Source organism: Alexandromys fortis, unplaced genomic scaffold, assembly GCF_014885135.2.
Source record: "Alexandromys fortis isolate MF-2015 unplaced genomic scaffold, M_Fortis_MF-2015_v1.1 scaffold_5, whole genome shotgun sequence".
Taxonomy (NCBI): domain Eukaryota; kingdom Metazoa; phylum Chordata; class Mammalia; order Rodentia; family Cricetidae; genus Alexandromys; species Alexandromys fortis.
The window spans coordinates 6,289,156-6,304,477 of NW_026067924.1; the positions used below are offsets into that span (position 1 = coordinate 6,289,156).

The 15,322-nt window shown below is 39.5% G+C and overlaps 1 protein-coding gene across 6 annotated transcripts in view; it reads right to left on the reverse strand.

The window, feature by feature from the left end:
- Positions 1–15,322, reverse strand: part of Fars2 (phenylalanyl-tRNA synthetase 2, mitochondrial) — a 376,567-nt gene that overhangs the window by 261,579 nt on the left and 99,666 nt on the right. For all 6 annotated transcript variants that reach the window (XM_050142158.1, XM_050142155.1, XM_050142157.1 and 3 more), the window contains one exon: positions 7,806–7,965. In XM_050142158.1, coding sequence (XP_049998115.1) covers positions 7,806–7,965 — 160 coding nt within the window. The remainder of the gene's footprint in view (positions 1–7,805; positions 7,966–15,322) is intronic.

A 15,322-nucleotide genomic window follows, 5' to 3' on the forward strand; every position in this document is an offset into this window, starting at 1 on the left:
AGATCCAGGTCCACACGAGGAAGAGCTGTGAGCTTGCCCTCTGTGGATGGCACATTGCTATCTCCCTCGGAAGCTACAGCAGGATGAATTCTATGCTGGTACAGAGGATACCACCAAAATGCACCCTGGAGACACGGCTCAGAAGAGCCGTAGGTTTAGACACATCTTTGTCACATCTACATCAGTGGATCAACAGGTGCTTAAATCATGCTCTAGATTACTGTAATGAAAACATGTCAGTACTGCCAACCATTTTTAGGGGATTATTTAGAGAATAATAACAAGAAGAAAGCCATTTTGTTTAGGGAATAATTCCAAGAGGAAAACATCTGTACATAAAGAGTACAGAAGCAACTCTTTACAAAAGTAGTTTGGCTCACAAAATGCTGCATCCACAAGTAGGTGATCCATGAACGTACAGGGCTGACAGACACAAAACAATGCCATTCACAGCAATAGGCACCAGGGAATCAGGAACTTATTTCTGAGAGAAGAGACTTAATCTCTCTCCAGGAAGAAAGCAGAAATAGCACAGCAATATGTCCGAGTTAGAGACAGCGCTGGACAACTTAAAGAGACTGTACCAGTACTTGGAGCAGAGTATACAGGGAAAGAAAGAAATATATTGAACAAGTTCTGTGGATCTGCAAAAGATCATCTTCAGTGGAATGCTAACCACTGTGTGTACCTTGAAGAATCTGTCTGCAGACAGGAATCTAACTACACAAAAGGCTTACGGGAAATGATGCTAGTACAGGACCAAGAATGGTACTGGTTCCCAACAGCCAAAGGGAAAGGCTTGTCATACACTGGTTACCATCCACAGTACTCAGAATGTCTCTGCATTAGTAATGGGGGAAAACAGTCGCATTCTAAATACTTTTCCAGTCCTGCCTGAGAAAGAGTAAAAGATCATAAAAGGGTGAAAGTGTTTGAGTATTCACAAACAAAGCTGATGGGCTCTGATTAGATACAGAATTACCCACTGCCTCACAAGGTGAAGAATGCAATGTGGGTACCACATAAATAATTGCCAGGGGTGCATAGAAGAAAAAGGTAAGTAGAGAAAAATCAATAACAACTTACCAAGAAATGACAAGTGGCAGAATTAGAAAACAAAGACATTAAAACAAATATTACAGAAATATCTAATATATTCAAAAAGCTAAAACAAACACTGAATATGTTAAGTAGACACTGGGAAGATATTTAAAAAGATGTTCGTTACATTATGAATGTGATTTAAAAAATGTACAGGACAGGATTAGTAACAAAGATGACCCTACAGAAAAAAAAAGGTAAATTTGAAGATAGGGCAGTAAGAAGTATCCAACATGAAACAGAAAAACTAAAACAGGCAAAGACAATGAACAGAAAGGAGAAATTCCAAACAATAAAATATGTATAACTAGAGTCCCAAAAGGGCGGGAGTGATAGAAAATAACTGAATATTGCTCTCTGATTCCCACAGAGATCTCCTATTTTCATTGAGCACTCTGCTGGCAAAAAGCAAGGCAGTCCACATCTCCATTGCAAAAGGATCCAAACTCAGGAAGGCTAAGCAACTGGACCACTTTCATTTTTAATACAACCAAGCTACAATGAGCACAGTGAACACTGCTAGATAGAAAAAAAATGATTTCCTACTTCACTGTCTTGGAGGATTCTGAAAACAGCTGTAATGGGATGGATGAGAAATGTATCACCACAGACCAACAGTTCTCAGCCTGTGGGTTGTGACTGCTTTGGGGGTCAAATGACCCTTTCAGAGGGATCACATTTCAGAATTTACATGATTCATAACAGTAGCAAAATTACAGATATGAAATAGCAACAAAATACTTTTATGTTTGGGGGTCCCCACAACATGAGGAACTGTATAAAAGGGTCGCAGCATGAGGAAGGTTGAAAACCACTGACGTAGACTCGTGTATTCAAACACTTGGTGTCTAGCTGAGAGCACTGTTGAGGGAAGTTATGGAAGCTTTAGAAAGGTGCAGCCTTGCCCGAGAATATTCATCATTGAATGCAGACTTTGAACATTTATAGCCTCACCCAGCTTCCTGTTCTTGTTCCCTGGTTCCTGTGTGTCACTGAGATGTGACTTCTCAGCTTCCTGCTCCTGCCACCATGCCTCTCTGCCATTATGGGCATCTAGCGCTCTCAAACCATAAGCCAAAATAAACTCTTCCTTGAGTTGCTTTGGTCAGGCTATTTTATCACAGCAATAGAAAAGCAATACTGCAACCCTCTCAAAACTGACCATAACAGTCAGCAAACAACAGCAGTTGTAAAGACTATTAATGTGAAATGATTAAAGTATTAGATACTAAATTCAACTTTAGAAGCAAAGTAGAGGGCTGGAGAGATGGCTCAGCGGTCAAGAGCATTGACTGCTCTTCCAAAGGTCCTGAGTTTAATCCCCAGCAACTACATAGTGGCTCACAACCATCTGTAATGAGCTGTGGTGCCCTCTTCTGTCATGCAGGTGTACATGAAATCAGAACACTGTAGGAAGAAGAAGAAGAGGAGGAGGAGGAGGAGAAGGAGGAGGAGGAAAAGGAGGAGGAGGAGGAGGAGGAGAAGGAGAAGGAGAAGAAGAAGAAGAAGAAGAAGAAGAAGAAGAAGAAGAAGAAGAAGAAGAAGAAGAAGAAGAAGAAGAAGAAGAAGAAGAAAAGTAGAACCCTTACCAACAAAGTGATCTCAATCACTTTCACTTCATTTATGGTAAAAGGGATTTATGGATAGAGAAAACAAAACAAAATGTTTATGGCATATTATCTTTATTACCATTACCTCATAATCTCCATCTGGACCAGGTCACTGTTCATAGAACAGAGCCCTGGAAGATTTTGGTTGAATAGGTCAATATATTGGTCCCTATACAGGTCTAACTGGCAAAGTGATTATCTGGGGGGAATCAGAGCCTGTTGAAGGGCAACACAGTAAGGAGGAAGTTAAACATACGGGTAACAACACGACCTGGTGTCAGTCTCACAAAGCCTTACACTCGTAGAGGTTGCAGAGGTTACAACAGCATCATGGAACACATTACTGCCAGACTCAGGCTCTGGACATGGGAATGGATGTCCTCAGGCAAAGGAGCTCCAGGCAGCTATGGTTGTTTCCTGAGGTACTGCTAGCTGGAGACACATTGTATATCAGCAAAGAGATTGTTGGAGATATGTTTAAAAGACCACCACCACCAGAGACAGGAATGCTCCCTTGAGCATTCCTGGTCTAGGTTAGCAGGAGAGAAGCATAGCCTCTCTGTCCCTTGATTTATTCATCTAACCTGCAGAGAGAGAGAGAGAGAGAGAGAGAGAGAATGAGAGAGAGAGAGAGAGAATGAGAGAGAGAGAGAGAGAGAGAGAGAGAGAGAGAGAGAGAGAGAGAGAGAATGAGAGAGAGAGAGCAATACTCTACTAGGAAACACCAATGTATGTCAGACACTGCTCTGGAAAAAGGCTGAAAACCCCAAAGGATACAAAAAGAAATTAAAATTCTAGGAATCCTAAACCCCTGTCTTAGATGACATAAAAGAAATGATTACTAAGCAGGGTACAAAATACATAGAAAGCAGTAGAAGTACAGAAAACAATAATAAATTTCATGGGCATAAAAATAGTCTAAAATGTTATTTTATTTCCTTCTAATTCTAAAATGATAACCTCTCTTATAACGGCCTTAGGATACTGGTACAACTCAAATGTTCGCAGAAAATAATAAATCACATTTGGAGACAGAGGAAAGCTGAATCTAAAGCTGCTATAATAACATCAAACTGACACAAGGACAGACGTGGTCTAATTTTTAATTCTGCTTTCCAAGTACAAAGAAATCCAATAATAATAAGTGAGGAGAATCGGCTATATAAACAAATACAAAAAGAATCTTGAGGAATATGTCTTAGGCTGATAAACTGTGGCCATTAATTAAATATAGAAAGAAACAAAGTTTAGGTTTTTATGTGTCCTTTGGTACCCGAAATGTAATTGAATATGTAGCAAATCGAGGCTTTGTGACAACCTGGCCCAGAACAGGAGGGAGAGAAAAGAGCTAGCGGGCAGGCTGGAGAGAAACGCCACTTCAGTTAGGTTGTCTGACCTTTTTTTTTTTTTAACATCATAGATTTCATTGTCTCAGTCTCAGAAATAATATTAAAATGACTAATATCTCTCATTTACTCACGACTCACTCCTTTTAATCTTTCTTGAGAGGTTGTTACCTATGTGGCCCTGGATAACTTTGATCCTGCTGCCTCAGCTATCCAAATCCAGGAATTACTAGCCTGCACCACGTGGGTTATTGAAATGGTCTATTTTTATTCTTTTAAAACAGCTAACATCAAAAATAGGTTCAGGAGTCCGAGTTCTGGGCTCCACCTGGCAGCAGGAAAGAACAGCTCCTTCTGCAAGAGCTCAGTGTCAGGTGGACAGCAGCTAGCCTCTCCTGGTACCCTCGGACTGTTCTTTGAGCTCCATGATGCTCAGCTTGATGGTACTGACACAATTATACTAAGACACTCTCCGGGTTCTTTCCAGACTTCAGTTTACATTACCACTATCCTCCAAAAAACAAATCATTGTTTTTTACTTTAATTCTACTCTATATCTTTGTGAAGCAGGTATTATAAACAAAAGTGAGTTTAAAGACATAGAAAAGCTGAAATACCGGACAAGCACGATGGCTCATGTCTTCAATCAAAGAACGAAGAAGAGAGAGGCAGGAAAATCTAAGTTAGAGGCTAGCCAAGTATACAGAGTGAGTTTCAGGCCAAACAGAAATACACAATGAGATTCTATCTCAAAAAAAAAAATTAAATAACAACAAAACAACAACAACAATGATCTGTTATAAAGCATGAATTGAAAAAGTCCAAGAACACAAGACTTTAAAAAATCAACAAATGAACATATCCTGATAATGAGATGCTATCTCACTACTGTTTCAAAATTCTTATATGTAGGCATGAGCTTTTGCCACATGCAAAGACAGGCATCACATTCAAACAAACAGACAATGTACTGCAGAAACAGTCTTGAATAATGAAATTTCACTTCAATGCATGGTTTAGCAAGGCATGCAATCACAAATACTAAAAGCACTAATATGAAACAAGTTCAAAAGTAGATTCCCAGAAATCTACTTCCTTGGTCTCCACTGAGTCTAGCAAGCACAACACATTTGCTCATTTATTTATCTGACAGCAGGCACCTGCCATAATATGCTGGGGAAATGAGAAGACAACTTTCGAGAGTCAGCTCTGCACTTCTACCATGTGGGCCCTGAAGATGAAGCTCAGGTTGTTAGGATGGACCCTGGGCATATTTATATGCTGAGCTACCAGTTCAGCACTGCTGTGTGGGATAACTATTCTGTATGCTGTGAATATATGTTGCCCTTTTATTGGTTGGTAATAAAAGCTGCTTTGGCCTACAGCAAGGAGGAACATAGCTAGGTGGGAAGTCAAAGGGAGGCTAAAAGAAGGAGGACAAGGCCAGAGTCTGGGGAGATACCGGCCAGCTGCCAAATGGGCAAGACATACGGAAAATGAAGTAAAAAACCACAAGCCTGGTAGTAAAATGTAGATTAATAGAAATGTCTTAATTTAAGATGTAAGAGCTAGTTAGTAATAAGCCTGAGTTATAGGCCAAACACTTTGTAATTAATGTAAGTTTCTGTGTGATTATTCAGGACTGGGTGCCTGGGAAACAAAAGTACCACCTCCATTTACACAGAGAAAACATAGCTTACAAAGACACATTCCAATTGTTGCAGATGATACAAAGCTAAGCTGAGCACCAACGTGATGGAAGGAGCATCCCATTCCATTAGCTGCCAGATTAGCTCCTCCATCCTCAGAGCCATTTTGCATTCGGTGCTGTAATTTCACATCTCTTCCTTAGTTTTGTTCATATTTACACTAAATTTACTATTTTCAACCTATAAGGCACATTTTGCATGTCATGTTTCATTTTATTTGTGAAACAAGAATTATTTCAAACTAAAAGTTGGATAACTGAAGTCTAAGATATCACAGAAACTGATAAATAAGTCAGGGTTTAAAAGGCAGAGAAGAGCTCTCAACAGAAATCCTCAGAAGGCATGGGATTTACTGCCATCCCTATCCACATTCCTTCCTCCTCTTTGCTTTCTGTCCCTGGGTTGTAGCCCCAGCCAATGTTTTCAGTGTTGCAAACCTGGCTGCAGTCTTGGTTATTACATGTTCCCTTTCCTCCCCACTGTTGTCTGGTTGTCTGGAGACTTTCTTGCTAATTCTCCCTCATCCTCTATTGGGAATCATCCACCACGTGCCCTCCTGACTACAGGCTCTTCTGAGTACTCATAGACACTGATGCCTTGGTAAAATATAAAGAAGCATGACTCCCTGAAGACAGGAATTCTATCTAGATTATTCCATACTTTGATGTCTACAACCTGATAGAAATCAAGTTCATAAAATCTCACAAGCAGCAATTTCAATTATTTGCTCGCAGAAAGGAGTAAAAAAAGCATGATAAGGAAGGATATAAATTTTTTGTACATAATTTGACAAACGAAAAGGATGCAGATGAAATCCTGTCATGCTGTGTGAAGCTGCGAGACAGAATGTTTCTCCTTAACACTGGGATCCCTTCTTCCCTACCCTGACTCTTAAATATTTGAACAATACGATCTATCTCCCTAGATTTCAGTGTTAAGTAGATTATACTACTGCTAAAAATACCACAATTCCTTTACTGTAGAAATAAAGAGGGGCGAGCTATAATAGGATTTTCTCATCAACAATCTTGAACGGAAATCTGTTTCACATTATACCATTTGATATGAAAAGCTTCAAGTCTGGAGACAGGAATAGAAAATAGCAACCATCCATGCAGCCATTATTCTATTTTATCAAATCATAACATTTTGTCATATTTTACTTCATACTTTTACAAAATAAAACATCTTGAACACAGATGAAGACAGTTTCCCACACCCTCACATTACTATTCCTTACTGCCTAGAAAAGTGTAAGTCTGACATCAATGTGCAAATTTAAATAATGTATGCCATATAAAGAATGTGGAGGGCTAGTTAGTGGCGTCTTAAATGTTACATGAATTATGCATCTGATGATATGGAAGTAAAGATATTCCTATAAACCTTGTTAAAACAGAGCAGCAGAGCCTTACTAAATTACAGCAGAAGTCATTTTAAACACACACTAGAGTTCAGGCGTAAATAGAGGAGTCTGTAGGAACGAAAGCATACAGGTCAGCCAAGATCAGTGAGCTCTGGGATCCAGCAAGGGACGGGGACTGAGGCTCCCATTGCAGGAATCACCAACAATATTTTCCTTATTGGAGGAAGATTTGAAACAAGTTCAGAAAATGAGTCAAAATTTGAACAATATAATTTTCCCTATAGAAACTCACATTAGTTCTTCTGCTATTGACAGTAGTAGTCATACATCAAATGTATGGCTGTGGCATGGAGTACTCCACATTGTGAAGCATCGTATCCATGTGATGTAGTAATACAGAAACGAAAACCAAGCTAACCAGACTCTTTGAAGAGATACCAATCTAGTCCACCGTCACTGTTCCTTCTCTAGCTAATTCCATTCTATACCTTCTATATATCAAGTTGAAAGAACCAAGAAGTCCACAGGCTTCCTCCCATTCGCCAATAACTTAGAAAAAAAATCAAATCAACAATAAAAGCATTAGAGCCAAGCAGCTTAAATGATTGGCTGCACAGTGTTATTAACTTTTGAACTATTGAGCCTTGAGTCACAAAGTTATCTGAATACCTACCATCTCCAAAAAGATGTGTCATAAGCCTAGTCAGTACTTGTTTAAGGTCAAACTCCACAAGTTTCACGGCCTCCATGGTGTGTGTCTCTTGCTTATGAGCAGAGCGAGAACTTTCTTCAAAGAGTTCCAAGCTTTCTCCATTCTTCACACCAGCAAATAACTGTAAACCAAAAGGAATAATGAAATGTGTTTTTAAAAAGGCCTCAGTTGGTTTCTGTCAAACAGTATAGAAATTATGGGGATAAGAATTATATTTTAAACAAAAAAAGTAAATTAAAATTTAAAAACTTAAATTTTATAGCTAATAGGCACATTGAAACAGTAACTTTGTACTAACAGTACTTTGTACTAACTAGCCAAGCTCTGAGTTACCCAGTGTGGCAGGTCCCTGGGCAACTAAAGACATTACTCAGATCTTTGCTAATCAGTTTTATATCTGCCTGAGTTTTCTGTCATTTCTTTACAAGAGACATTATCCTCAATTTTAATGGAAATGCCAAGCTTTAGACTCTAAAATAGTATCCCTAAGTGTCCTACAGGATATTTCCAATGTGATCTAAGACTAAGTAAGAAAGTACAGTTTAAGAATTAAATCCTATAAAGTCTATGAAGACAGGAAATCTGCTGGAGTTTTGATACTCTATTTCTAAAACCCATTTCAGAGCTTTGTGTATATCTCTGCCACTTACTATATACAGAAAGGGGCAAGTTAAATGATAGCGAAGTCTTGGCTCGTGCCAAATTCACAGATTTATATGGTAAGTAATATATGAAAATACAGGGTACATGCTAAAGAACAACAGCTAAATAAAATTTCCTTAATATCATCATTACCCATAGCTGTCATTAATTATAAGCTTCTTTTCCAATAAAATAGAGTATCCATAGCTGATGAGATGGATCAGTAAGTATGTGCTTGCCACATAACCAGGAGAATCTAAATTCAATCCTAAGCAACTGTGTAAGAAGGCAGGCACAATGACATTCATCTGTGGTCCCATGGGGAGGAAGAAACCAGAAGCTCTCTGGAGATCACTGGGCAACCAGGCTAACTAAAGCAGTGGGCTTCAAATTCAGTGAAAGACCCTATCTCAAAAGCTAACATGGAAAGTGACAGATGAAATCACTTGAGATCCACCCCTGGCCTGTGTGTGCACGCATAAGTGTAAACACAGGCATATAATCCCCCCAAAACACACACACACATATCCAACTGTGGTGACATAGCAGATCAACTTTACCTATGAGGAGAATGGGTCAAAAAAGAGAAATAAAGCCAGGCAGTGGTGGCACACACCTTTAAACCCTGTACTTGGGAGGCAAGGCACGTAGAACTCTGTGAGTTCAGGGCCAACCTGGTCTACAGAGCTAGCTCTAGGACAGGCAAGGCAAATGGCCATCATTTTTTACTCCTGAGTCCCATGGGAAACAATACTAAAGGAGGACTGTCAGTTCTAGTAAAGTTATATTGGATGATTAGAACAATCTTGATACAAAAAATACTAAAGGCACAAAGAAAGTCCCATAGCAAGGTCTCCTCTCAAAGCTCAACAGTCTTTTCAGAAGATCTAACCACCCGGGGGCTTCAAGTGAGTCCCAGGAGTGCTGAAATAACCCACCTTGTGTACAATCAACATAGTTCAGGACTCGCGCCTAAGGAATGATGCTGCCCACTATTAGGCTGGGTCTTCCTACATTGATTAACGTAAACAAGATGATGCCCTACAGACACCTTCACAGGCCAACTCAGCCCTGAGAACTCCCTCACCGTAACTCTCGTCCCAGGTGATTCTGCACTGAGGGAAGTGGTGACTAACTGGCCATCACAGTTATGCATCATGTCTGGCGTTTGAGAATTCTAAACATTAAACACAAAAATATTTTATACTGGAGAAATATCTGAACACACTGCTCAGTCTACATAGGTGAGCAGTATTTAAGTGTAAAAGAGAATGCAGAAGACCTTCCTAACAGCTAGAACGATGTCCAACAGGTGAAAAAGTAAAAAAGGCTAAGTACAAAGGAGCAAATGCTGCCTTTCCTGCCACCTACCCTCCCCCAACACATACTTCTTGCCTACCACACATATACATACACTTCCTCTACTAACAACACCCCACCAAATGCTACACTTTATGTGACTAATGGGCACGAACTGGCATATTAGCAGATAGCCACAGAACTTAGTGTACATCAGCTGTGATCTCGCAGCAGGCAGAGTATATATTAGGAATCACTACCGGGCAGTTCTATGGTTTCTGTGGATTTCCAGTAAGATGCAGCCACTATTTAACACTATACAAAATAGTTTCAATGCTCTAAATATGACCCGTACTCTACCAATTTATCTGTCTCTCCCCAGCAAACCCTGGTGTCCACTGATCTTTTCACTTCAGTCTAAAGTTTCTTTTCCAAAATATCATAATTGGAAGTATAAAGCAGTCAGACGTTTCCTTTCACTTAGCTATATGCACTTAATTTCTCTCTATATCTTCAATGGCTTGATAGTTCATGTATGGGACTGTTTTGAATAAAACATTTTTACTGTTTATACACAATTGATACTTAATTTTTAAAACACTTTATTTCTACACCTTAGAATTGCAAGAGCTGAACCAATTGGGTACTATTTTGCCAACCCTGCAACAGCATTGTCCAGAAGTGTGTATCTATGTTAGGTGATTGTATGCCTGGGGATGGAAGCGCATCACTAGGAAGCCTGAAGGCCTAGGCTGAAGGAGCTTTTACCCTCAAAGACTATATAGTCAGAGCTCTAGGGCCCATTTGCAACTTAAGATGAGAGTTGTTGGGTTTCACTCGCCCATACTGTTTAGTCTCCAAGTAGCCCTAAAGAGGAGGATAGACCTGCAAACGAAAATCCCCAAAATGCACCTGTGCCTTCTCTAGGCTCTCAGTTCAATGCACATGTCCGCTCCTGAGGGCACTGCCCCATTTTTATAAGCTTTAAATACAGCAAGGGACAGTGAGACGGTGCAGCTGGTAAAGGCGCATACCACTAAGAGTGACAATTCTCAGCAGTCCCACAGTAAAACGACAGAATTGACTTCCATGTTTCCAATATCTCCAGAAAAAAGAGACAAACAGACAGAGAGAGAGAGAGAGAGAGAGAGAGAGAGAGAGAGAGAGAGAGAGAGAGAACAAAAAACTTAAAATCTGAAGAATATTTTTAATTATAGCAACATTATTTCATGGGTTGCTTACCTCTTTTTAAAACTATTCCCTTCATCCCTTCGTTCAGCATACCTAATCCACACTTAGAACAAACTTCTTGATTTTGACCTTGTAAACTGAATTCAGAATCATATTACAAGGCTCCTGGGAAGTGAATATCTTTCATATTTTACCCCTGGCTTGTTTGTTTTGTGGAGCCGAATATTAAACACAGGGTCATAGTATACCTGCAAAATTCAAGATGTTGTTATTTCTTTCTGCTGTGTAGTACTCCATTGTATAAATGTACCACATTTTCCTTATCCATTCTTCAGTCAAGTGACATTTAGTTTGTTTCCAGGTTCTGATTATGACAAACAATGATGCTATGAACAAAGATGAGCACATGTCCTTGTGGCACGATTGAGCATCCTTTTGGATATATACCCCAAAGTGGTATTACTGGGTCTTGAGGAAGGTTGTGTCCTAATTTTCTGAGAAATTGCAATACTAATATCCAAAGGGGCTGTACCAGCTTGCATTCCCACCAACAATGCAGGAGTGTTCCCTTTATCCCACAACCTCTCCAGCATAAGCTGTCATCAGTGTTTTTGATCTTGGCCATTCTTACAGTTGTAAGATGGAATCTCAGAGTTGTTTTGATTTGCATTTCTCTGATAAGGATGTTGAGCATTTCCTTAAGTGTCTTTCAGCGATTTTAGAATAATTCACTTTTGTGACCCCTTCTTCTTTCTCCATATCCCCTTCTCCTTCTGGTTCCTGTCTATGTCCAATCACCTCATAGTCTCTCTTGTGTCACCTGTGTTCTAGTTCTGCCTGTTCTCCATACCTCCTTTCCCTCTTATCACTGCCCCCTTCTGCTTATATGACCTCTACCACACATAACCAATGTGTGTATGTATGCATGCATGCATGTATGTATGTATGTATATAAACATTTCAAGTAAGGCTCTGCATATGGGAAAAACAGGTGATACCATTCTGAATCTTGGATACCCTGCTTAATATAGTATTTTCAGATTCATCTATTTCCCAGAAATATCATAATTTCACTTTTCTCTACAGTTGAATGAAATCCCATTGTGCATATGTCCCACAGCTACATAATCCATTTGTGTACTGATGGACACCTAGCTAGGCTGGTTCCACTGTCTTGGTATTATGAGTAGAGCAGCAATAAGCATGGATGGACAAATTTCTGTGAGGCGGAATGCACGCAGCACCTTAGGTATTTGATTACAGGTGGTAGAGCGGGGTCATATAGTAGCGTAACTTCTTTTAATTTTTTTTGATAACTTTCCACACTGATCCCCACACTAATTACACCAGCTCATACTCCCACCAATAATGCACAGGGTTGTCTTTCCCCATGTTCCTCTTTATTTTGTAGCAGAGGCCATGCTGACTGAAATGAGAGGTTTTAATTTGGATTTGTTGACAGCTAAGAATATTAAATACTTTTTAAAACTATTAGGCATTTAAGTTTCTTCTTTGGAGAAGTGTCCACTTCATTCACTAATTTATTGACTGGCAGTTCTGTTATGTTGATGTTTAACTTTTGTAGTTCTTTATATATTCTAGATATTAATACCTTGTCTGGCAAAGATCTTCTCCCATTCTGTACACTGTCAACAGAGCAGACAGCCTACATATATTTTTAATGTGCTAATCACCTTATGTTCCTCTGTATTTTTAAGCTTATATCCTCTCTTCAGGACAAATGTCATTCATTACATTCTTTGCAAAGAAAAATAGAAACTTCTTTCAAATTAGCATTAGACCTGAGTAGACCTGATCATATAAAAAGTCAAAGACTTCAACTTCAATTCAATGAGGCCATTTTCTTGGTTTTCCTGAACCACAGCTGAAAATGGTTCAGGAAATTAATAAAATCTAAAGCCAAGACTCAGCCAATAGCGTCACACAAGGTGACAAGAAGGCTTCACTCTGCCCTTTCCTAGAAGATCAGCATGGAAGTCTTGACAAAGGAGCCTGGTGCAGCTGTCAGTCACTACATAAGAAAACTAAAACTACCTCTGGTGTACCTTTCTCCAAACACCAAGTACGTGCCTGGTAATATTAACGAATATCTTACATTAGTATTAATGTGTATTAAAAGCGCATGGTCCTCCCCTGTACCACATGCAGCTCCTGCCACTGCGACTGTACCCCCATACCACCTCTTTGTCAACTCCAAGTTGCAGTTACCAGATAATGCTAGGAGGTAAGTTGTAGAATTCAATTCTGGACTCTGGCAAAGCACTTCAACAAAAACAGTGCTTCTGAGCACTGGAGTGTTTATGTAGATACATCAAACATGCCAAAAATCTCAGGAGGAAAGTAAGGAACAGCAATTGTGTGTACTAGGAAAACTTCCAGCCCGACTGGGACATTGGGACTACACTCAGACTAGGAATTCTAGTCTCTCACTCAGTTTTCCTACTCAACCACTATATTGCAGCTTAGGACAATGCCAAATAAAAGGAGCCAAGCTTCATAAGGCTGTTTTTAAAACTAATAACGATTACATAGCAAGTTCCAGACATTGTTGACCTCCAGAGTACATGAGGATAACCAGAATGTATCTGGAACATATAGAAAACACTAAAGACTGGAAATCGCCAAAATAAGGTGAAAGTGCGCCCTATGCAATGAGGCACTGATAAAGAACAAGATCATCCAATCAGAGCCAGCTATTATTTCTATGCCCAGATAAAATAAGGAAAAGACATAGAGGGATACAGATGGGGGGAGGGGTAAGGTTGCTTGGAATGATCCCACCCCAGACCCAGAGACTTGAAGGGTGGTTTCTCACTTAACCTGGTGATGGGGAGTCAGACACCACAGTGTTGATGAAAACTTAGCTTCCCATTAACCACACAGAATAAGCCATGTTAGTCATTCTCAGATCAATCTTTCTTTATTTCTGACATTTTCTTAAGTATTCCTATATAAACTCAAATGACCCAAAATATAAACGCTATCCTCACTGCAGAAGTCAGGGGAAGTAGCTCAAATGAGAACAGAACAGATAAAAGAAATTGATTCAGATACGGTTTAACAGTGAAAGTGGATAACAAAAGCTTATTCTATTTAAAATTTAGAAAGCAAAAAAAATATTTTTCAAAAAGTCTTAGAAATTAAGCAAATTTTCAAAAAGGCAAATTTAAAAAGAGAAAAAAAGAATGGTCAGAATAATATATAAACATGCAAATTCCAAATGGCCAAAAGAAAAGGAGTCAGATGAAAGTGGAATTCCAGATGGTTATACCACAGCCCAGACCCTTTCCTGTTTGTTTATTTAAATATTCTTTTCTATTTGTTCATTTAAGTAGCAAGAGACCACTCCCTCCTGCACCAAAGCCTTGTGTGTGAGTGCTAGGCCCTATTTATGCTACTTGTTTCTCTGGGGTTTTGTGACAGAGCTCATGATGCTCTGACTACTCACAGAACCATCAGCTGATGACAACAGGCACGGTCTACATTATAAGGTCGTTACCCTTCCCACTACATGGTTTCATTGAATGCCCACTAACACCACATTTCAGTTACTCCAGTAAGATCTCAGGGGTTTGCAAAGATAACAGAGGAGAAACATTGCATAGTAATTGATGGTTCCTGAATCCAAAACCAACTGTATGATTGTGATCCAATCTCAGACCCAGAGCCCTCTCTCTGACTTCAATACAGAAAGGACCAGACAAACAGAATGAAAATGTGATAAAAACATGAATATATCTGAGCTGCCAGGCCCCAAACACGTTTCCTGAGACACTGCATAAAGTAAGATAGTTTATTCCAATTAAAACAGGTTTATTATATAAGGATCACTAAATTCTATCATCATCATCACCATCATTATGTTTCTGTTATTACTATTATTATTATTATTACTATTAATTGAGATTGGGAGATAGCCTAGTCCGTAAAGTGAGCACACCGCAAGTGTGAGGCCTACAACCTACACTAGAAAATAGTCAGATATGATGGTGCATGCTTATAATCCCAGTGCTAGGGAAGGAGAAACAAACAGATGCAGGGGACTCTCTCTCCAGCCAGCCTAGTATGGCTGGTGAGTTCCAGTCTTAAAGTGAACAGCTCCTGAACAACACAAAGGCTGACCTCAAGCCTCTACGAGCATGTGCTGTAAAAACAGACATAATTATCAACAAACAGTTAAGCTTGCCTTTTGAGTACACTAAGCATCTGTGAACTTGTACACAAGTGGACAGTTTGGGGACCATTCACAGTGTGCTTATAAATTCCCCAACACTCATTGTGCAACAACTCAACACTTTACAGTCACTAGCAGAGCTCCCTGAGCC